Genomic DNA, 21350 nt, shown 5'->3' with positions numbered 1-21350 from the left:
TGGTTTATATTCAGACATGGTGCATATACAAAGGCGGTACTGTCTTCCACCCCCTCCAGATACTTGTTGTTGCTGCATGTGATCAGTTAAACGAGATCATCAGTGTTTTGTTTCATTTTGGTTGTTCGATCTGAATTCAATCTTTGCTTTACAGGATTGTTGGTGTAGTGTTCATAACGCTGGAGCTCTACTTAGTTCACTAAGAAAACTTGAGGAACACTCAAGACGATAAAACTGAATCAAGCCGAATCCTTTGATATGGAAAAACTCGAGCAACCTTGATGAATTCCGAATCAAAGCTATGAATACTAAGAAGAGAAGAGATATTCTCTTTTAATGGTATTTCTTATTATTAAAATCTATAACTCCCACGAAGATAAGAGGAAACACAAGTCCTTATTTGAAAGCAAAATGAAAAAGAAAGAGGGCTTTAATTAGACTTGTTGAAACTTTGGATCAGGACTCCGTTTAAGAATATAAGAATACACTGACTAAAACACTTAGTCGTGAATGGAAACGTAAGAGAAAAGTAATCTTCAATGTCAGATATAGGAGTAGGACCAAGGCTTAGATACTAAGCGGGGTGATCTCTATCGCGGATCTCCTTGACAATCTTAGATATGATGTTCTTGATGGCGAGCTTGTGATCCTCGCTAAAAGAAGTTGGCTGTGGAACATTACTCATTATTACACTCGCCTCCGAACCCATCCCCTCCAGGTCAACCATCTCAGATCTGCTGGCTTTCTTGACGGCGAGACGGTGATCCTCGTTAAACATAAGCTGCTGATCATGATTCATGATTATCTTACCGCTGGCCTTCCGGTCAACCATCTCAGATCTGGTGGCTTCCTTGGCGAGAGCGAGACGGTGATCCTCCTGCTTCCGCCTGTTTTCCATAAACAAAAGCAGTTGCTCCTTATTCATGACAATCTTACCACCCGCCGTCTTGTCGTCCATCGAGATCGGATTCGGGTTTCAAGTAGAAGGGAATCCCTAGGGCTGTTTCGGTTGCACACGGACTCAACCCTAATAATAAAGAATTTAGTATATACCTTTTACGAATGGGCCCCAAAGAAAAACAAAACCCACTAATTTTTAGCTCCTCTCCGAAAGTGACATTGATCTATTCAGTTTTTGGAACTGTTACTGCGAATAAATGATAAACTTGATTTGTGTTGTGTATATATCATAATCAGCCCATTTATGATCCGCTACTATTTTGTCGTTTTTTTTTCTTAAACCTCAAGCAAAGTCTTGGAGTTTGATCTTTGGGGATCTTGATGGTGTTTCTCCAGCAGCATCGGAACGATACCTCTAGGCTTGGAATTTGAATCAATCCAAAGTGTTTGATTTTGACTTTCTTGAAGATGATTTCAGAGAGATGATAATGAGATCATTTCGCCAAGATTTTTTTTTTGCTTCTTAGGGTTATACTAGAGGATCACTAACGCAGGCTTTGTGGATCTCGTTGGTCCATTTCTATTCACTCTATGCATAAAAGCTGTGTTGATTTTTTGTTTGATACGAACATTTTCGTATTATATGATGTTTATAATTAGTTATAGTGGAAATTCGTTAGTAGATCAAATTCTATAATAATTTCATCCTCGTATCCTTTTTTTATTTTTATTTACTATTTGCCTATTTCTATAGTAAGTAAATAGTATTTATTTGTCGGGTAAAGTAAACGTATTAAACATTTCCGTATAAGAAAATGCATTTTTAATAATATTTAAGGCTTTGCTTCATGCGGTGGCTTTGCGTGGGTCCTACAGAGAATACAGCAAGCAAGAATTACTGTTTAGTTGTCTCTTTGGTTGGTTTGGTGATTAAAGAAGAAAAGAACCCAAAGTTTTGCAATTGCATTGACCTTACAGCTCACAGAGACTCTCAGACTTGGCTTTCCTATCAAAGCTCTTTTACATTTGCATTCAAGCTTAAGCAACGTCAATTCCAACTACAACAACCGCATTACTTTCACTTGCAAACAAAACACGAATCCAAAACTTCCATTTTTGTTCACAAATCTCAGCTTCTTCTGATTCAAAAAGTTTTGAGCTTTATTGATCCAATGTTGGTTCAGGATCGTGCGGCGCCTTCTCCTGCCAAGCCGCCGAAATCTCAGATCAGAGAACTACCTACTCATCAACAGATCCGACGACGATTCAGTGAACCCAAAAACTTAGATTTCTCGACTTGGTTCTCTGAGAATCTCTCTAGAATTGCTGTCTTCTCTCTCTTAATCGTCACCATAGTAGCTTTCTTCTTCCTCTACAACACCACCGACACTGCTTCTCTCCTTTGTTTCCAGTCTCAGTCAACTCAATTTCTTCAATCTCTCTCTCGCCCTCAAATCAAATGGAATTCGATCCCAGTCGTCCCTGATAAAACCTCCCCGTACGCTAATTTCCAGACAGAGAAATGGATTGTTGTGTCGGTTACCAAGTACCCAACTGAGGAGCTCAAGAGCTTGGTGAAGATTCGTGGATGGCAGGTTCTAGCTATTGGAAACTCGGCGACACCCAAGGATTGGAGTCTTAAAGGTTCCATCTTTTTGTCTCTCGATGCTCAAGCTGAATTGGGTTATCGAGTTTTAGATCACTTGCCTTATGATTCTTTCGTAAGGAAGAGTGTTGGTTACTTGTTCGCGATCCAGCACGGTGCGAAGAAGATCTATGATGCTGATGATCGTGGTGAAGTGATTGATGGAGATCTAGGCAAGCATTTTGATGTTGAGTTAGTTGGTCTAGATTCTAAGCAAGAACCGATTTTGCAGTATAGTCATGAGAACCCCAATAGGACTGTGGTTAATCCTTATATTCATTTCGGGCAACGTTCCGTTTGGCCTAGAGGTTTGCCATTAGAGAATGTAGGTGAGATCAATCATGAGGAGTATTACACTGAGGTTTTTGGTGGTAAGCAGTTTATACAGCAAGGGATTTCTAACGGTTTACCGGATGTTGATTCGGTGTTTTACTTCACTAGGAAGACGACTTTAGAAGCTTTTGATATTAGGTTCGATGAGCATTCTCCTAAAGTTGCTTTACCTCAAGGTGTGATGGTGCCGGTTAATTCGTTTAACACTCTTTACCATTCGTCAGCCTTTTGGGGGTTAATGCTTCCTGTTTCGGTTAGTTCCATGGCTTCTGATGTGCTGAGAGGTTACTGGGGACAAAGGCTTTTGTGGGAGCTTGGTGGTTATGTTGCTGTTTATCCACCTACAGCTCACCGGTTTGATAGAATCGAGGCTTACCCTTTTGTAGAGGAGAAGGATCTTCATGTTAATGTTGGTCGTTTGATCAAGTTCTTACTTGCTTGGAGATCAGAGAAGCATAGTTTCTTTGAGACGGTCCTTGATTTGAGCTTTGCTATGGCTGAAGAAGGGTTTTGGACAGAACAGGATTTGAAATTCACAGCTGCTTGGCTTCAGGATTTGATTGCTGTTGGGTACCAACAACCGAGATTGATGTCGCTGGAATTGGATCGCCCGCGAGCAAGTATCGGTCATGGAGATAGAAAAGAGTTTGTTCCAAGGAAGTTACCTTCGGTTCATCTCGGGGTTGAGGAGACTGGCACAGTGAGCACTGAAATAGGGAACTTGATTAGGTGGAGGAAGAATTTTGGGAATGTTGTGCTGGTTATGTTTTGTAACGGTCCCGTTGAACGTACCGCACTCGAGTGGAGGTTACTTTATGGCCGGATATTCAAAACTGTTGTGATACTTTCTTCTCAGAAGAACTCAGATCTCTATGTAGAAGAAGCCAAACTCGATCACATTTACAAGTATGAATATTCTCAAGATTACTATGTATATGTTGTTTAAAGTTCATGCTTCTAACGGTAAGTTTGTATGTATATTTCAGGCATCTACCAAAGATATTTGATCGATACAGCAGCGCAGAAGGATTTTTGTTTGTTGAAGATGATACAGTTCTCAATTACTGGAATCTACTTCAAGCTGACAAATCTAAGATTTGGACTACAGACAAGGTACAACATTTTCATCAATATTTTCAGCTTCTCTTTGTTCTACTATCTTGATATGTGTATCTGACAAGGAAACGTCTTGTTGTAAACTGGTGATTTAGGTATCAAAGTCTTGGACATCAGTGAAACCGACCGGGAACTCTGATTGGTTTTCTGTACAAGCAGAGTTAGTGAAGAAAACTGTAAGTACAATGCCAGCTCATTTCCAAGTTAACTACAAGGACGCCACCAAGAACAATCATGAGACCTTAACAGTATGCAGTTCAGAGGTATTCTATGTGCCTAAAAGACTGGTAACTGACTTTATCGATCTTGTTGATCTCGTGGGCGATATGGACTTGCATTACAAAGTGGCTGTGCCAATGTTCTTCTTGTCTATGGATTCGCCTCAGAATTTTGACCCGGTTCTCGGTTCAATGGTATATAAGAGGAAATCAGCTTCGTTTAACACTTCTTCGAGTCTGTATTCTGCTAAAGCACCTGCGGTTCACCCGTGGAGCATATCAAGCGAACAAGATTTCATCAAATTGGTTCAGCAAATGGCTGAGGGCGACCCGCTTCTGATGGAGTTGGTATGATGGACTCAGGGTATAGAGCTTGCAGTAATGCAATGATAGAAACAGAGTTATACAAAAATTGTGTTTTTGATTCTTTTCTTATTGGTTCCCTTTTCAGAATTTTTTTCTTCTGGGGGTTGTGAAGAAAGTCATGTAATGTTCCATTGTAACCATACGTTTTGTGAGTGTATGATATTTCCCCATCTAAAATCAGTCTCTGCTTCATCAATAAAGACAAAAAGACAACTGAAAACATGCCTGAATATACAAGTAATGACACAGTTTTGATCCCATAAGAAAAAGACATTGGAATGCTAAGGAAGCTTGGTGAAGAGATCCTGAAGCTGAGTGTGGCTCACCACAACACCAAGTTTCTGTGAAATTGCTGCTGTCACTGTTTCGGGATCCAAGCTTGACAATGTATCCGCACCGCTCATGGCAATGTACTCGCTCAAATTGTGCAAGATTCCATCTTCAGAAGTAAGACAAAAGCGAGCTGAGCAGATGAATATTGTTGATGAAAGGGTAAAAAGTAACATCTTACCTTGGGCAACAATGGGTTCATAGGGTGGAGGTTGAGCAGTCCAACTTCCATCAGGTTCTTTCATGTGTCTTCTATCGGAAGCGAAATGCTTAAAGAACAGAGGAGCATGAACAATGCGGAAGAACCTGATCTCAACAAAACAAAAAGAAAAAACCAACTACATTACAATTACATGATGCTGAATTTCCTATCCAAATCTATATTGCTCCTTATGCCTTTCATAAACTGTTTTGCGGATAAATATACGGTTCAGGAACACAAGAAGATAAAGAAGCCTATATAGTTTCTCGGTGATAGAAAAGTAAAGGCTACTGCTTTGGCACCCTGATATCTATTACTTGGTGGTACAGTGATGTGAAAGTTATAGATTACCTCTGGTACTCTGCGAAAAGCTGAAAAGATGGCTGGATAGTTTCAGTCACATATGAGGCTAAGGGTGAAGGGAAAGGCAAAGTCGAATCAAGATCCCACACCAAAGGCTCAGAATCACTTTCTTTCTTCCTCTAATCAATATTCATGCGAATACAAAACAAAAACCAAGTTTAATTCTAAAAACTGACATCACTGGTTTGGACATTATAGGTTTACCTGGACACAGATGACATGATAATCCCACAGTACAACCCCATCAGCTCTGGTACTAGCTTTCTGATGCCAAAGTGGAACCTACAAGAAAATCAAATCAGTACAATGGACATTGAAATATACACACTCTGATTACCAAACGACTTCGTAACGGTGATGTAATTCCAACATGAAACAAGACCAAAGATAAGAATTATTAATAAAGAGCAACAAGCTTGCCTGCTTCTTCTCATTGGAGATAAAAACAACAAACAAATCAGAACACGTTGCCTCCGCTACACCATTCTCGCACAACGTCTTGCAGAGCAGATACACATTCTCTTCGCTACAAGAAAAAGTCAACATCTTTATCTTAAGTACTCCTACCCATAAGTCAAAATAATCAACTACAACCCTCTAAAACGAGTAATCTGGATTCGGAAGTTACATAGAACATGTAGAAGAGACCGTTCTATAATTTGAAGAAACCTAAATCGATGAGAAATTTTGTTTTAAAAGAAGAAGAATACCAGTAGTAAGGAGTGTGCTGGAACCGAGTGGCATCCATAGCAATAGGCTCCGAGGTGACGCCGGACATTCTCTCTTAGGATTTGATCAGTACTCTTATCTAATTTTCCTACTTCCAGCAACGTTGATCATCTAATCGTCAAAACTAAAAAGTGGTCGTGTACAATTGGGTAAATGGTGACCGGAGAAGAGACAGAGAGTTAAATAAGTTAATGCCCAACGACGATGTATCGTGAACAGACCAAACGACGACGTAGTGAATACAATCGTAATCGTATTCGTATTCGTGAATGGGTCAAACGCCGTCGTTCAGAAACTTAGTTTAAACGATGCCGTGTTTCTAATAGACCAAAAACGACAGCGTATTATTTTATTTTTTCTAATTTCCCATTAATGTTGGAATGCTCGCGTGACAGAGCAGTGACGATGGAGGACGAGCAAGACGCGCATCATCGCCGGCAGATCTGCGACAACTGCGATCGCCCAAATGCGATTTGTCTCTGCCACGTCTTACCAGCGGATCTAATTCCGACGAATACAGAAATCATCATCCTCCACCATCCACACGAGTCACGCCACAAGCTCAACACCACTCCTCTCCTTACCAAATCCTTACTAAACGTCACCAGAATCCCCGCCCGCCGTCTCCTCCGCCGTCACATCTCCACCGCCGGAGGAACCGCACTCCCAGCACCGCCAACAATCTACCTCTTCCCTTCTTCTCCTTCCTCTCCCGCCGTCACTATATCCGAATTCAAATCCCTAAACCTCTTAAACCATCGTGAGATCTCAAATCCCCCGCCGCTGAGACTAATCGTATTCGACGCGACGTGGAAACACGCGAAGGAGATGGTCAAAGCTAGCGAGGTGGTGTTAAGAGAAGCAGGAGCGGTTAGAGTGTGTTTGGATACGGAAATAGACGCATCAGTGAGTGGAGGAACCATCTACGATTCAGAGCTTGTGCTAAGGAAGGAACCATTCGGAGGATGTGTAACTACGGCGGAGGCTGTGGCACGGTGCTTAGGAGCTATTGAACCTGACGGTGAAGAAATAGAGAGGAAGCTGATTAGTGTTTTGAAAGAGATGGTTAGATTTCAATCTAAGTACTTGAAGCCTATGAAACCAAGACCTAAGTTATTGAAGAAGAGATTTCAGAATCAGCAACCACTTGAACAAGAAGAAGAATGAGTTAAATCCTGAAGTTTAGCAAAAAAAAATTGCTCTATGACATTAGTCCATTGTATTAATTTGTTCTTCTATATCAATAATTAGTTAATTTACAAAATATCAAATAATTCTGTGATTTCTCAAATTTATTCACGTTTTCTTGCGAATTTGGAGTAGACAAATCAATCAATATATTTGTGTGTGTGGAACAGATAGATTATGATGAACTTTATGAACTAGAAAAGAAGAAATAATGGGACATGGGACCTTGTTCCACGTGAAGTGAGAAATAGAGGTGAGGGGGTCGTGGATTGTTTTGCGATCATATAACTAACTTTCGAGATTTATAAATGAAGGTGACACTTTTTTTAAAAAACTAGACACTCACTGAATCACATGATATGTTTTTAGGCCTTTTAGTACCGATGTTATAATATATAGATGCCTAATTCCTAAAGCACACAAGTTCAATCATTAAAACCGTTTCCTGTAAATTCATATTCCTTTTTACGGTCCATATTCGAATTGGAGATCAAAATAAGTCTGACTTACTATTTTGAATGAAGAAATGTATTGTTGGTTGCTAATCGATATCGTTGGTCGTTGTCCGAATAACTTCAAAACAAACATGATCTATGCTACGTAATACGTACGGCACAAATACTAATTTCAGAATTAGATAAATTCTGAATTGAAAGCTCGAAACTTGTTAGTCAAGAAAAAAGAGATGAAACTGCTAAGTTACGATTTCAACTTTAATTTGTTTAGGTTGAATCTTACTTAATTACATTAGTTTTGGCCCTGCTCAAAGAATAAACCGAGCCTGTTCATTCTATGCAATCGGAAATATCTGATCGAAACTCCTATCATCTCTTTATAGAGTTTACTTAAAAAATATATATATTTTTGATACCGATTATATATATATCAACCATACATAGTATATTTCTCGAAATTTTAAAACATATAATTTCTTTCATTTCATTCGGTGTGGACATTGCACTCTCTTTATTCATTTTTACGTTTTCCTTAATTTACGATGGAGTGACCTTCAATTATAATTTTTATTCATTTCTTGATGGTATAGTACAAGTTAATAACTTTTATCTGTTTTCGATATTTATTGTTTGTTTACGTGAAGTTGACCTGGCAACACACAAAATAAAACAATGATCGATTTATCAAGTATAGCAACTTTGTTTTGAACACCTTAAAAAAACATTCACTGATATATTGTGAAATAGGCTACGGGAGAGGGATTTGGATCCTAGTTAAGTGCATGGTAGTCGAAAGTCTGTTATGTACCATCGGTCATATAGAAGCTACACTTTGTACCCTTTTTTTTTGGGAGGTTTCAAGTCAAGTGTATCATATGCGAATGAGACTATCAAAAAGGAGAGATATAAATGGAAAACGGTACGGTGAACTTTTAAATGCATAATTATATTAGTCAAGTAGAGAAGTTTGTAAGAGTTTGAACAAACTCTAGTTGGCAAAGCATTGATGGAATGATGGTAGCTGATTCTGAAATTTCTTCTTCTATGTATTTACGAATACGATTATATACATGACATAACTTTTTTTTTTCCTTCTTTTTTTTTGAGTTGAAAACGAGAGTAGAGAAAAAAGGAGTATTATCCATCCATGACATCTGCCAAAAGCCTAAAAGTAGAAAAGAAGGCTGTTCTCTATTTATCTGGTTATTGTATTTCATTCATGATTGTTGTTTTTCATGTTAAAGAGTATATTATTACGAAGAAATACTATAGTGTATTCTTTTAATATACGAAAAGTGCATATCCTTCAAAAAGGAGTTGAATCGTGCAAATTCACATGCTAAAAAGGACATCGTGTCATGCTGAAATAGCGAATGATGAGACCAATCTCTCCAAATCAAATAATTTATTCCGAAATACTTTTCTTTTTTACAACATTCTATATGATATTAACTATGTATAATGAATTTGGATAGTTTTTTTTAATTTGTGTTAAAAGATCTTATACGGTCTATTCTACACCTACATAGGTTATATCCAAATCAAGTATGATTTCACCTATCTTTTCTTGCAAATATTTGCATCATTTTTTTGTTAATGTTTATATATAACTAGGTCTAGGTTGGTAGCTATTTATGGTACAACAAATCCAATAAATGTATGTAAGTATATATATATATATATATATATAAGTTTAGATGCAATATATATTTCAAGACAAAAATTAGCGACGTTTCCAATTGTATAATGATGACCTATTTTTTTCCATGTATATTATATTAAAATCCAAAATATTGGTAATATATTAATTAAAATAGCTAAAAATAGATAAATTTTTTTTTTTTATTGTTTGCGAAGGTCTTTAAAGGTCGGTACTACCGAAAATCCAATCCGTTGGATAATATTAAATTATATTCTCCATCTTATGGATGAAGAAGTATTGTTTCTGATCGATCTCTGGTTAACAAAGGATTTATTAAAAGAGTCGGTTTTGGGGCGTCCATTTCAGTTTAGGAGGATTCGTGGATTCCAACTCAATTCCCGAGACCAGCAAAAAGTAATGGCTCAGTTATTGATCCATGCCTAAAAGTTCAAAGTCTTATTGACACTCGAACAAATTTCTGGAAGATTGACTTATTAAATGAGCTTTTTGTCCCAGAAGATGTTTCACTAATAAGTGCTCTGCACTTGGGTGCGTCAACTACGGAGGATACTCTTGGTTGGCACTTTACAAAGTCCAGAAAATATTCAGTTAAATCTGGATATCATACGGCAAAGCTAGAAACTTTGGATGTAAATGTTTCCTTTATTGGGCCAGACATCAAAGCTTTAAAAGCTTTCATTTGGAAAGTGCAGTGTCCGCCCAAATTGCGTCATTTTTTGTGGCAGACTCTAGCGGGTTGTGTGCCGGTTACAGATAATTTACGGAAAAGAGGTATTAATTGTGATTCAGGGTGTGTCTGATGTGGTAACGTAGAGGAAACAATTAATCATGTACTTTTCCAATGTCACCCTGCGCGACAGATATGGGCCCTTTCACAGATTCCTTCGGCGGCAGGAATATTTCCATATGCCTCTATTTATGCGAATTTGGATTATTTATTTTGGAGGATTATTTCGGATTTTGATTCTTTTTCATACCCATGGATAATTTGGTATATTTGGAAGGCAACGAATGAAAAGATTTTTGACAATGTCGATAAAGATCCCTTAAAGGTATTATGTTTCGCAAAAAGTGAGGCACAGTCATGGAAGTCAGCTCAAATTGAGTTGCATGTTGAAAATCATGAAACTCCTAATTTCGGATCTAGGAGTAGAGCGAGGGATATCTATCCTGATATCAATTTCTTGGGATATCGTTGTTACGTGGATGGGTCATGGAAAAAAGACGATTTTTTCTCTGGGACAGGATGGTACTGTACATCAGCAATTGGAGAGACGCCAACAATGGGAGCAGCAAACCTTAGACGAAGTCTATCCCCACTACATGCCGAAGTGGAAGCTCTTCTATGGGCGATGAAGTGCATGATTGGCGCCGACAATCAAGATGTTGTGTTTCTCACAGACTGTTCGGATCTGGTGAAGATGATGTCTTCCCCAACCGAATGACCGGCTTTCTCAGTGTATTTGGAGGAATTGCAGAGTGACAAGAAAAAATTTTCAAGTTTTTTTTTATCTTTAATTTCTCGTAGTGCAAATGTCAAAGCGGATAATTTGGCGCGTAAAGTTCGTGTCCAACCGCATCATATCACTTATGTAAACAAAATTCTTCAGGAATGGCTCTTTTGAGCTCTAATTAATTTTGGATGACAAAAAAAAAAAAAAAATATTTTTACAGTTATTACCATAATTTCGAAAAAACAATATGTATTAAATTTGGGATTAATGTGGATTTTTGGAATTAAAAGTGTGGTAAAGAAAGAAAAAGAAAAAGGCAAAACAAGATTGGTCGGGAGGAAATTGAATCACGACCGGATCTAATTTACTTGGCCTTAAAAATTGACAGACTCTTCTTTAAACGTCTTTTCTCAAAACTTTGTCTCCCTCCTCTATATTCTTCGTCTTCGACCTCGTCGTCTGGCAGTAATTCAATCTCTCTCTCTCTCTCTCTACTGTAATAAATCTAAGGAAACAAAAAACGTTACGAAAGAAAAAGCATTAAAAAGAAAAGCTTTAGAGAGAAAAAAAACACAGCTCACAACCTCTTTTCAATTATTCAATTTAGCTTTTTTTCTCTTCTTCTTCTTCATCTTCCCTCGTCTTCTTTGCCAGTTCTTCTTCATCTTTCGTCGTTTTCTTAGTGCCACCCAAAGATCTTCGTGCAGGTTCGTACTTCTTTCTACCTCGATCGATTTTGACTAAATGTATGGATCATCTGATTTCCGATTTGATCGTGGTTGTTCCTTGCTCTGTTTCATGATCTGTGAATCTGAGTTTCTCGATCTGGCTGCGTCTTTTTCGGAAAAGTCGAGAATTTTTTCCTGCTGGGTCTTCTGAATCACATTTGATCAATTCCTGGAAATCGCAAAGTTTTGAGTTTTTCTAATTTCTAAAGGTTGATCGAGCCAAAATCCTTTACGTGTCTGTGTCTGACTCTCTGTAGACCTTTCCTGTTTCTTGATCACTAGCTAGCTTTCGAGATTGGATTTAAAATTTTCTAGATGAATCTCAAATTATAATTACAGAATTGACCAATGCTTTGCTTGAGAAACAGTCCAAGAAGAAATGCTTGAGATCCTTCATCTCCAAGTAAATGGGAGGATTTGGTTGATTATCTGCTCATTTTCTTAACTTTGTTCCGTATTTTTTTTTTTGACTCAACAGGTTCATTGGCGTTTGTAGTACATAAATTTTCCCTGACACACAGAAAAAGAGGATTTGACTGTTATACAATGTCAACAAAAGTGTTGGATCCTGCATTTCAAGGAGCTGGCCAGAAACCGTATCCTTTCAGCTACATAACTACTTTCCCATTAGTGTTTGATATCAAATGAGCAATCTAATTATGTTCTTCCTGAATGTTTGGACTGTTTGAGCTTGTGAACCTTAACTTTTGTTATTAGAGGGACTGAAATCTGGAGAATTGAGAATTTTGAGGCAGTTCCTGTACCAAAGTCTGAGCATGGAAAGTTCTATATGGGAGATACTTACATTGTCTTGCAGGTTTGTAATTCTTTTCTTTGCTCTTTTCTTTCCTCTGTTTTCTGTGTTCTATAAAAATATTTAGTTATGATCTCTTACAAGACAGACTAACTTATGTTTGAGAAATGTTATCTTCCCTTTGCGCAGACAACACAGAATAAAGGGGGTGCTTATTTGTTTGATATACATTTCTGGATTGGTAAAGATACAAGCCAGGTACTTATCTCCAAGACTCTTTTATTTAGTAAAGACTGTTTTTGGAAGAGAATGCAAAGGTGAAACTGTGTTTTACTAAATTATGGTTTGATGATTTTAGGATGAAGCTGGAACAGCAGCTGTTAAAACAGTTGAACTCGATGCAGTTCTTGGAGGCCGTGCTGTCCAACACCGGGAAATTCAGGGTCATGAATCTGACAAATTCTTGTCTTACTTCAAGCCATGTATTATACCCTTAGAGGGTGGTGTTGCGTCTGGTTTCAAAACAGTTGAAGAAGAGGTGTTTGAGACCCGGTTATATACTTGCAAAGGAAAACGTGCAATCCGTTTGAAGCAGGTTTTAACCATTGTACTCTCCTTGTATTAGAACGAGTGAACGGTGATTACCAATGTACATCAACTTTTTCTTCTGTTCCTCTTTTTTGCAGGTTCCTTTTGCCCGCTCATCACTGAATCATGATGATGTATTTATCTTGGACACCGAGGAAAAGATCTATCAGTTCAATGGTGCAAATTCAAACATTCAGGAGAGAGCCAAAGCTTTGGAAGTCGTTCAGTATTTAAAAGACAAGTATCACGAAGGAACTTGTGATGTTGCGATTGTTGGTAAGCCAATTGCACCTTCTTCCTCAGTTTCCTTTAAGTCAATGAACAGTGTTTTAATACTTAAAGAATAGGTTTTGTGTGTGGAAACTTATCTATATTCATACTTTCCTGCTATAACAGATGACGGAAAATTAGATACAGAATCAGATTCTGGTGCATTTTGGGTCCTCTTTGGTGGTTTTGCTCCAATCGGAAGGAAAGTTGCCAATGATGATGACATTGTCCCGGAGTCAACTCCACCTAAGCTTTATTGGTCTGTTAATTTCTAATTTTGTCTTCTTGATATAATGCATGCCATCCTGATACTTATATCTTCTGCAGTAGTACCTATTTTAAAATTTACTTAATAGATTATTATGATAGAGTTATTGATTGATATGTTGTTGCTGTTTAACTTTAGCATCACTGATGGTAAGATGGAACCAATAGACGGTGACCTATCCAAATCTATGCTGGAAAACACTAAATGCTACCTCTTGGACTGTGGCGCTGAGATATATATCTGGGTTGGCCGTGTCACTCAAGTAGATGAGAGGAAAGCTGCTAGTCAATCTGCTGAGGTAAAGAATGGAAATCTATTAAAAACATTTCTCCGGTCCTTAGAATATCTATCTCAATCATGGCTTCTCACTTTTTACCTTTCATCTACAGGAATTCCTTGCTAGTGAAAATAGGCCAAAGGCAACACATGTAACTCGTGTAATCCAAGGTTATGAGTCCCATTCTTTCAAGTCTAACTTTGACTCTTGGCCATCAGGCTCGGCCACTCCTGGTAACGAAGAAGGACGAGGAAAAGTCGCTGGTAAAACACCACTATGAAACTCAAATCTTTATAGAAAACATTGACGGTCTTGTAGCCCTGACTGACTATTTTCAATGCCCCATTTCTCTAGCTTTACTGAAGCAACAAGGCGTTGGGCTCAAGGGCATTGCAAAAAGTGCACCAGTGAATGAGGATATTCCACCTCTGCTTGAAAGTGGTGGAAAATTGGAGGTCTGTTTGTGACATGTTCCGGGTATTTTACACATTTGGCTATGAATGTATCCATTCTGATAATTCATTATGTCTATGTATCAGGTTTGGTACGTTAATGGTAAAGTCAAGACTCCCTTACCTAAAGAAGATATTGGAAAGCTCTATTCTGGGGACTGCTATTTGGTCCTTTATACCTATCATTCTGGGGAAAGGAAAGACGAATATTTCTTGAGTTGTTGGTTTGGAAAGAAAAGCATTCCGGTAATTTTTATCTAAATCATAACAGAATGTGAATCCTTAGTATACATACTGTATAATCCTCCATTTCAGTTAATTTCTCTATTTCTAACTTTTATATTGGCTATCTTAGTTTCTTCCTGGTATTGCCTGGTTGTGACTGTAGAACTTTGTATTTCCCTTCTGAGTATTGAGGGTAACCAGTTAATGTTGCAAAATGGTACTGTTGCATGATTCATATTTGTGAGTGCGCTGCAGTTTTAGCTTTGAATATTATTGAGTCCTGATATCATTAGTGTATTGTAAGTTAGCTATATATGAACATATAAATGTTATGGATATCAGAAATTCGACTTAACTTAAGTTTAGCCATCTAAAAGTTCTGATTTCTCTCTTATCCAGGAGGACCAAGATACAGCAATTCGACTGGCGAATACAATGTCAAACTCGTTAAAAGGAAGACCTGTGCAGGTACAAAGTTTTATTTTTATTGAAAGCAATGATGACTAGTACTGGAAGATCGATTACTAATGGGGGTCTTCTTGTAGGGCCGTATATACGAGGGTAAAGAGCCTCCACAATTTGTTGCCCTTTTTCAACCTATGGTGGTCTTAAAGGTATTTGTATGCTGTTTACAAGATGAGGATGAAGTTGATTTTAGTCGCAAGAGAATATACAGTGATTAATATGGCTTACATGGACTTTTTAGGGTGGTTTGAGCTCTGGGTACAAAAGCAGTATGGGAGAGTCAGAGTCAACAGACGAAACCTACACGCCAGAATCAATTGCACTAGTTCAAGTATCTGGAACCGGAGTTCACAATAATAAGGCTGTGCAAGTTGAAACGGTACGTGACCACCCTAGCTTCTTTCTTTCTAAGTAGTAAAGTTTAGTTTTCTTATTTGTGAAATATTGCAAATTGAATAAAGGTGTGTAGTTATTGTTAAGCTTTGTATTAGAAGCGACTTAGGCGATACATAATATTCTATGATTTGCTATTTTGACTCATAATTGTGTGTTTGCAATACTTCCATTAGGTGGCAACATCTTTGAACTCTTATGAGTGCTTCCTTCTGCAATCTGGTACTTCCATGTTCCTTTGGCATGGAAATCAAAGTACGCATGAACAGCTAGAACTGGCCACTAAAGTTGCTGAATTCTTGAAGGTTAGTTTCTGGTTGTACTGTGTTGTTTTCAGTTTATCTTAAATCTTTCCAAATAGGTGCTTTACAGTTTTACACGGAACTCATAATAGAAAATGTCTTTTTGTTAATCAGCCCGGGATTACTCTCAAGCATGCCAAAGAAGGAACAGAGAGCTCAACCTTTTGGTTTGCACTTGGGGGAAAACAGAATTTCACCAGCAAGAAGGCTTCCTCTGAGACGATCAGGGATCCTCACTTATTCTCATTTGCTTTCAACAGAGGTGAATGTTTAATAGGATAATAATTGTGATTTCTTACAAATATATACTGAGAAGTTGAGAATGTCCTGTATCCTTCTAACTGTATCATTTTTCTTTTATATGCGTCTGCCTGGATCCCCGCAGGAAAGTTTCAGGTGAGATTATACAACTTTCATTACTCGAGATGCTGTTCTGCATATTCTACCCTTCTTAACAATATGCTCTGCAACAGGTTGAGGAGATTTACAACTTTGCTCAAGATGACCTCTTGACTGAGGATATATATTTCCTAGACACCCATGCTGAAGTTTTTGTCTGGGTTGGTCAATGTGTGGAGCCTAAGGAAAAGCAAACTGTATTTGAGATTGGCCAAGTAACTATTTCCTTATCAATTTTGCTTCTTGTTTTGCTTCTTTTTCTTTTCTTGTACTGTTTGTTCATTGAGACAGTTTATGAGCAGAAATACATAGATCTTGCTGGATCCTTGGAAGGCTTGCATCCTAAAGTCCCAATCTACAAAATCAATGAAGGGAACGAACCATGCTTCTTCACCACTTACTTTTCTTGGGATGCCACTAAAGCTATCGTAAGTGACTTAGTGTTGAAGAGGGATTTAGATAATATAACTAGATAACTCTGAATGTTACCTCATGGATTTCCTTTACTGTTTCTCTTTCTTTTCTCCTTGAATTTACCTTTCTTCTGTTTTAAACATTGGGATATAGGTACAAGGAAATTCATTCCAGAAAAAGGCATCGTTGTTATTTGGCACTCACCACGTTGTGGAGGTAATACAAATTTGCTTTTTCAGTTCGGTTAGGACTTGGGACAATGAAAGAAAACGCTCTTATTACTTTCCGGCTACTTCATGATATTTGTCCCTTTTCTGCTGCAGGATAAGTCTAACGGTGGGAACCAAGGACTAAGGCAAAGGGCTGAAGCACTAGCTGCCTTAAATTCGGCATTTAACTCTTCTAGTAACAGGCCTGCCTATTCGGTAAATATCTATACCCTAATTCAATGTTTCTACTATATTCTTTCTGAGATATAAGTCAAATAACTGAAGATATTGATAAAGAATAATGGCTTTGATTTTATTTTTCCGTAAGTATCCCAGTAATTGACATTTCAATAACTCTGCTTGTACAACAAACCAATCTATGACTATTTAGCTGTTAAATCATCTATCTGGTTGGAAGCTGAACACATTTTCAACCTTCTAGTTCAGAGTCCCGTCCTAAATTCAGAGAGTATAATTCTTGACACGATTCTCATTACAATGACTTAAGAAATTTGTTGCAGTCTAGACTAAACTGCTTGAATACATCAAACAAGTTCATTTTCGTTTGCATTGGCCAAACCTAACCCATTACAAAGAAAAATAAACTTTTGTATGTTTAGCAAGTCGCATCTGATTCGTCGATTAGTTAACTTAGACAGTCATCTATTTTAACTGCAGAGCCAGGACAGATTAAACGAAAGTCACGACGGCCCAAGACAGAGAGCTGAAGCTTTAGCCGCCTTGTCATCCGCATTCAACTCTTCTTCGTCATCAACTAAATCGCCTCCACCACCAAGGCCAGTGGGGACGAGTCAGGCTTCACAGAGAGCAGCAGCAGTGGCTGCTCTTTCTCAAGTTCTTGTTGCGGAAAATAAGAAATCACCTGATACCTCTCCTACAAGAAGATCCACTAGCTCCAACCCAGCAGATGACATCCCTCTGAGTAAGTCTTTCTCCTTGATTCCACGTTCTGAAACTTCGATAACACAATTGACTATAAATATCTTCATCCACAGCGGAAGCAAAAGATGAAGAAGAGGCTTCAGAGGTAGCTGGTCTTGAAGCCAAGGAAGAAGAGGAAGTTTCACCTGCAGCAGATGAAACAGAAGCAAAGCAGGAAACAGAAGAGCAAGGTGATTCTGAAATACAACCAAGTGGAGCAACTTTCACCTATGAACAGCTGAGAGCTAAATCTGAGAACCCAGTGACTGGAATCGATTTCAAACGCAGAGAGGTGAATTAGTTAGATAGTTAGCTACTAGGAGATAACTCACTTTACTACATTACCTAACTAACTTGCTGTTTCTTTTTGTTGTGATCAATTTACTACAAGGCTTATCTATCTGAGGAAGAGTTCCAAAGTGTGTTTGGGATCGAGAAAGAAGCATTCAACAACTTACCACGTTGGAAGCAAGATCTGCTTAAGAAGAAGTTCGACTTGTTCTAGTTTGGTTTTATGTGGGTCAGTCAATTTGTTGTTGGTTTGAAGAGTGTGTTTTTTTGTTTCTCTTCTTCAATTTTATTTACTTGGCTCATTTATATTTCTCTCATGGGTTGGTTTGGGTTTGATTCTTTATATTTTCTGACAGCACAATGAGGTTTCTTGTAATGATGATGATCATAGATTGTAATGAATGTTTTACCCGAGACAGATTTGTGAGTGGGTAGCAAAATTCTTTGATTTGTGATCTTCCATCTTTGTGACTACTTTTTTTTTTTTTTTGTTCAAAGTGGTTGAGTCTCAGCGTTGTGACTATTTATGAGCATTGTTTATATATTCATCGTGGAGCAATACTTGGTTCACTCCGAGGATGACCCTTTTATTCACTCCTTTTGTTTTAGCCAATAAAATTGCATCATGTTATTACAATTAAATAAAAAATAAAAAATAAATAAATAAACTCACTTTAGAAAATCATTAACAAAAATATGAATGTTTTATGCATTTATCATGAGCAAAATAAAATAAAATCATATGCTTCATTGTTTTATGCATTTATCAGAACAAGTCTTTATGTTGTTAGTATTTACTATACTTTAAACTAAATTAACTTTAAACTATAAAATCACACTATTCCATTCAAAAACAATTAGCTTTATATATAAATTTGCTAATAGTATTTTTCTTAAAAATCAAATTGGTTTACAAATTGACCATTCAATCAATAAATGGTAATGAGCCGAAATATATTGGAGATAGACTTTAAGATTTGTAACCGCGAGTAAAGTTATCCTTTTATCCACAGAAGAGCCTTCCTTACTTGCTCGTTTGGTTGTGGACCGGCTTATTGCTCTCAAAGTCTCAATCGTTGGGAAGAAGTTGATGCCTTGATGGTGTTCTCAATTCCTGGGCTGGCCGGTTTGCTAGAAAGAATTTCCCGGTTCTTATCAAGGTACGTATGTTTGATTTTGATTGGTATTCACTGAGTGTGTTTTGAAACTAAAAAATTTGCAATGACAAAAAAGTATTTCTTCCCATAATTAATATCATTGGTTATCAAAGTTCAAAACATAAAAGAAAAAAACTATAATCATCATACATCTCAAACAAAATGATTTAATCAATGTTCATCATGATCTTCACCACATAATGTATCCAAAATATCTTTAGCAGAGGACGAGTCCGACCCGATGAGCCGGTCTAGCTTATCCTCACTCCACCAACTTGTAGGTTGTAGCTTACGGCGACCCTTAGATTTGTGGCCCGACTTGATAGCTGGCGACACGTGACAATGACTGTACTTGGACCGCTCGCTTTCTCCGGTGGTATTTGAATGGTTGGTAGTCTTTGATGGAACTTTTGTAAAATCTCCAAAAGCTGGTGGTGAATCGAGCCGGTTGGAGGTGGGTCGCGGATTAAAGCCCCGCGGATGAATCATTCCCGTCCTTACGATGCCTTGGTGACGACCTTCACTCTTCATGTTTGCTTATTTTGATTTGAGACTTGTTGAATTACCGATGTCTTGTTTATATTTATATTTGTGGGGCTTACTAAATATGTTTGGGGTACAAGAAAATGAGAATAGTCAAAAATGCTTGTCCAGCAAGATATTAATATTATATTCTTTGTCTACCTTTTGTTTTTGTCGGCATTATCTGAGGATTGAAAGAAAAGTCTTTTTTGAAAACATTTTCGTTTGCTCTTCCTAATTTTGTGGACTTTTTAAGGATTCTATGTAAAATGTTATTGAGCTTTATATGATTTAAGTAGTATTAAACTCTAAATCCTAAAAACTGAACAGTAAGCATGAAATTCTTAAATTTTAAAGTTTACCTTATTTTTAGTAAGTTTTATATTTAAAAATTTTACCCTGAATTTTTTTAAGTTCTTTTTAGTTTATATTTTAGCTACTATAATAATGTTTTCCTAATTATCAATAGTTGTCAATCTGGACCTAAATGTATCCCTATTTTTATCCTAACAAAACGGGCCAAAAAATATGAGAGATGGGCTTTAAGATCCGTAAGAGGGTGATAAATAAATATAAGCTACTTATATATTTAATTAAATTTAAGTGATAAATAAATATAAGCTACTTATGTATTGAGATATGTGGTGAAATTGGATTTTAAACTACATCAAATGGGTTTTTAAAATGACAAAATGAGAACTAATATCTACTCGGTCTCCTACTTTGTGATTATTTTATATATTCAATGATAAAAAAAAACTCACTTAAGAGCTCTTCATGATTAAGAACAAATTTTGTACAATTAGATGCTCATTATTTCATGCATTTTTATGACATCAAATCACCATTTGGATTTCAAAATCCTAATCTGGTCAAACTAGTGCTAAGCACACATATCCAATGTATATCTGTTCTTAAATTATCTTAATCTTTTTTTAATGTTTGAGGATGATCGCCATATTTTCATGCGGCTGGATCGCAAATATTTCTTAAGTTTTTGCACATTTTGTCTTTACCATTTTTTTCATTGACCCTTATTGTTTCTTCACTTTTGACGAAACATGACCCTTTTTATTCTTTCTCTCAAGAGAATGTATGGCAGAGATCTACATGGCATGACGCTCTTCGAGCTGATGTTGTTCGAAGGTCGTCTACTCGATACCTTGACCAATGTCAAGGCTTAGATGCTTGAACCAAGAATGGACGAAATCGCTAGACAGCTCGAACATGTAATAAAAACATTTATACCCAATGTATATCTCTCCTCGTATCTAGTTAAATCATCTAAATCTCTTCTCACTCTTTCTTTGTTTCTCGCAAGGAATCAATGTCTCTCTCTACTGAGAAAGAGACATGTGGCAAAGTTGATCACCAACAGATTTCCCTGCGGTTTTGATCGCACATCTTTTGCCTCTCTTTGTCAAGAACATGTGGCAGATCCGTCAGACTCAAATGACTTCCAATTGATCAATCGGTTGATAGTTTATCTTTGCTTTGATGTTTAACTTTGATCCCATCAACCAGGGTTTAATTTCCTTTTGCTATTATTATTAGTTACTCTTGTTATTATTCAGAGCTGGAGAAACGTAGCATCATTCGTATGCTAGCTGTTTTAACTTTTTGTGTCGAAATTTAATCTTCTTATGTAGTTATATGGAATTTTGTTGCTCTTAGTGTTATAATGTACAAAGTTTTTTTTGTCTTTGGTAATTTATGTACCTTTTCTTTGGCT

The 21350-nt window shown here is 37.3% G+C and overlaps 6 protein-coding genes, 1 long non-coding RNA gene and 1 pseudogene across 10 annotated transcripts; 4 read left to right on the top strand and 4 right to left on the bottom strand.

Annotated features, from left to right (window-relative positions):
* Window positions 1–302: 302 nt before the first annotated feature.
* Window positions 303–1193, bottom strand: AT2G41780 (uncharacterized protein). Of its 2 annotated transcripts, NM_001084569.2 has the most exons (2): window positions 487–1009; window positions 341–439 (listed from the first exon to the last, which is right to left on the bottom strand). In NM_001084569.2, exon 1 carries the CDS (start codon window positions 956–958, stop codon window positions 575–577), a length of 384 nt encoding a protein of 127 aa, NP_001078038.1. In that variant the 5' UTR covers window positions 959–1009; the 3' UTR covers window positions 341–439; window positions 487–574. The 2 variants fall into 2 exon arrangements, with proteins under 2 accessions (NP_181709.1, NP_001078038.1); NM_129742.3 differs by having other exon boundaries at window positions 303–1193.
* Window positions 1194–1832: 639 nt separating this feature from the next.
* AT2G41770 (transmembrane protein, putative (DUF288)) lies at window positions 1833–4757 on the top strand. Its single transcript, NM_129741.1, has 3 exons — window positions 1833–3784; window positions 3865–3991; window positions 4090–4757. The coding sequence occupies exons 1-3, from the start codon at window positions 2073–2075 to the stop codon at window positions 4564–4566; spliced, it is 2316 nt and encodes a 771-aa protein (NP_565960.1). The 5' UTR covers window positions 1833–2072; the 3' UTR covers window positions 4567–4757.
* Window positions 3197–3527, bottom strand: AT2G09310. The gene has a single exon (NR_140510.1). It is a non-coding gene; the product is annotated as an other RNA (long non-coding RNA).
* Window positions 4744–7426, bottom strand: AT2G41760 (amino-terminal glutamine amidohydrolase). Its single transcript, NM_129740.4, has 6 exons — window positions 6184–7426; window positions 5894–5999; window positions 5678–5755; window positions 5462–5592; window positions 5090–5214; window positions 4744–5017 (listed from the first exon to the last, which is right to left on the bottom strand). The coding sequence occupies exons 1-6, from the start codon at window positions 6249–6251 to the stop codon at window positions 4860–4862; spliced, it is 666 nt and encodes a 221-aa protein (NP_565959.1). The 5' UTR covers window positions 6252–7426; the 3' UTR covers window positions 4744–4859.
* Window positions 6368–7560, top strand: AT2G41750 (DTW domain-containing protein). The gene has a single exon (NM_129739.4). It carries the CDS (start codon window positions 6575–6577, stop codon window positions 7367–7369), a length of 795 nt encoding a protein of 264 aa, NP_181706.2. The 5' UTR covers window positions 6368–6574; the 3' UTR covers window positions 7370–7560.
* A 2131-nt stretch (window positions 7561–9691) lies between these two features.
* AT2G41745 lies at window positions 9692–11161 on the top strand (annotated as a pseudogene; the record flags this gene model as incomplete). Its single annotated transcript has 1 exon — window positions 9692–11161.
* Window positions 11162–11294: 133 nt separating this feature from the next.
* Window positions 11295–18443, top strand: VLN2 (villin 2). 2 transcript variants are annotated; one of them, NM_129738.5, is made up of 24 exons: window positions 11295–11669; window positions 12169–12286; window positions 12408–12507; window positions 12634–12702; window positions 12803–13039; window positions 13131–13308; window positions 13429–13561; window positions 13709–13868; window positions 13960–14110; window positions 14202–14302; window positions 14387–14545; window positions 14924–14992; window positions 15070–15138; window positions 15231–15368; window positions 15559–15687; window positions 15799–15946; window positions 16070–16080; window positions 16158–16298; window positions 16386–16511; window positions 16651–16713; window positions 16821–16922; window positions 17385–17649; window positions 17723–17940; window positions 18040–18443. In NM_129738.5, the coding sequence occupies exons 2-24, from the start codon at window positions 12237–12239 to the stop codon at window positions 18151–18153; spliced, it is 2931 nt and encodes a 976-aa protein (NP_565958.1). In that variant the 5' UTR covers window positions 11295–11669; window positions 12169–12236; the 3' UTR covers window positions 18154–18443. The 2 variants fall into 2 exon arrangements, with proteins under 2 accessions (NP_565958.1, NP_001323674.1); NM_001336936.1 differs by having other exon boundaries at window positions 11295–11899.
* Window positions 18444–18780: 337 nt separating this feature from the next.
* Window positions 18781–19745, bottom strand: AT2G41730 (calcium-binding site protein). The gene has a single exon (NM_129737.3). The coding sequence runs from the start codon at window positions 19625–19627 to the stop codon at window positions 19268–19270; it is 360 nt and encodes a 119-aa protein (NP_181704.1). The 5' UTR covers window positions 19628–19745; the 3' UTR covers window positions 18781–19267.
* Between the last annotated feature and the right edge of the window lie 1605 nt (window positions 19746–21350).

The sequence above is a fragment of the Arabidopsis thaliana genome, chromosome 2 (genome assembly GCF_000001735.4).
Source record: "Arabidopsis thaliana chromosome 2, partial sequence".
Lineage (NCBI taxonomy): Eukaryota > Viridiplantae > Streptophyta > Magnoliopsida > Brassicales > Brassicaceae > Arabidopsis > Arabidopsis thaliana.
The sequence above is the reverse complement of the archived record's forward strand: the minus strand, read 5'-3'. Positions and strand labels throughout refer to the sequence as shown.

Excerpts from the sequence above, each read along its gene's own strand:
- AT2G41780 (NM_129742.3), bottom strand. The coding sequence starts at position 958 with ATGGACGACAAGACGGCGGGTGGTAAGATTGTCATGAATAAGGAGCAA.
- AT2G41770 (NM_129741.1), top strand. The coding sequence starts at position 2,073 with ATGTTGGTTCAGGATCGTGCGGCGCCTTCTCCTGCCAAGCCGCCGAAA. Across the intron at positions 3,785-3,864 it reads AAACTCGATCACATTTACAA|GCATCTACCAAAGATATTTG; the intron begins GTATGAATATTC and ends TGTATATTTCAG. Across the intron at positions 3,992-4,089 it reads AGATTTGGACTACAGACAAG|GTATCAAAGTCTTGGACATC; the intron begins GTACAACATTTT and ends CTGGTGATTTAG.
- AT2G41760 (NM_129740.4), bottom strand. The coding sequence starts at position 6,251 with ATGTCCGGCGTCACCTCGGAGCCTATTGCTATGGATGCCACTCGGTTC. Across the intron at positions 5,593-5,677 it reads ATCATGTCATCTGTGTCCAG|AGGAAGAAAGAAAGTGATTC; the intron begins GTAAACCTATAA and ends AATATTGATTAG. Across the intron at positions 5,215-5,461 it reads CTTTTCGCAGAGTACCAGAG|GTTCTTCCGCATTGTTCATG; the intron begins GTAATCTATAAC and ends TGTTGAGATCAG.
- AT2G41750 (NM_129739.4), top strand. The coding sequence starts at position 6,575 with ATGTTGGAATGCTCGCGTGACAGAGCAGTGACGATGGAGGACGAGCAA.
- VLN2 (NM_129738.5), top strand. The coding sequence starts at position 12,237 with ATGTCAACAAAAGTGTTGGATCCTGCATTTCAAGGAGCTGGCCAGAAA. Across the intron at positions 16,512-16,650 it reads GGGATGCCACTAAAGCTATC|GTACAAGGAAATTCATTCCA; the intron begins GTAAGTGACTTA and ends ATTGGGATATAG. Across the intron at positions 16,714-16,820 it reads GCACTCACCACGTTGTGGAG|GATAAGTCTAACGGTGGGAA; the intron begins GTAATACAAATT and ends TTTCTGCTGCAG.
- AT2G41730 (NM_129737.3), bottom strand. The coding sequence starts at position 19,627 with ATGAAGAGTGAAGGTCGTCACCAAGGCATCGTAAGGACGGGAATGATT.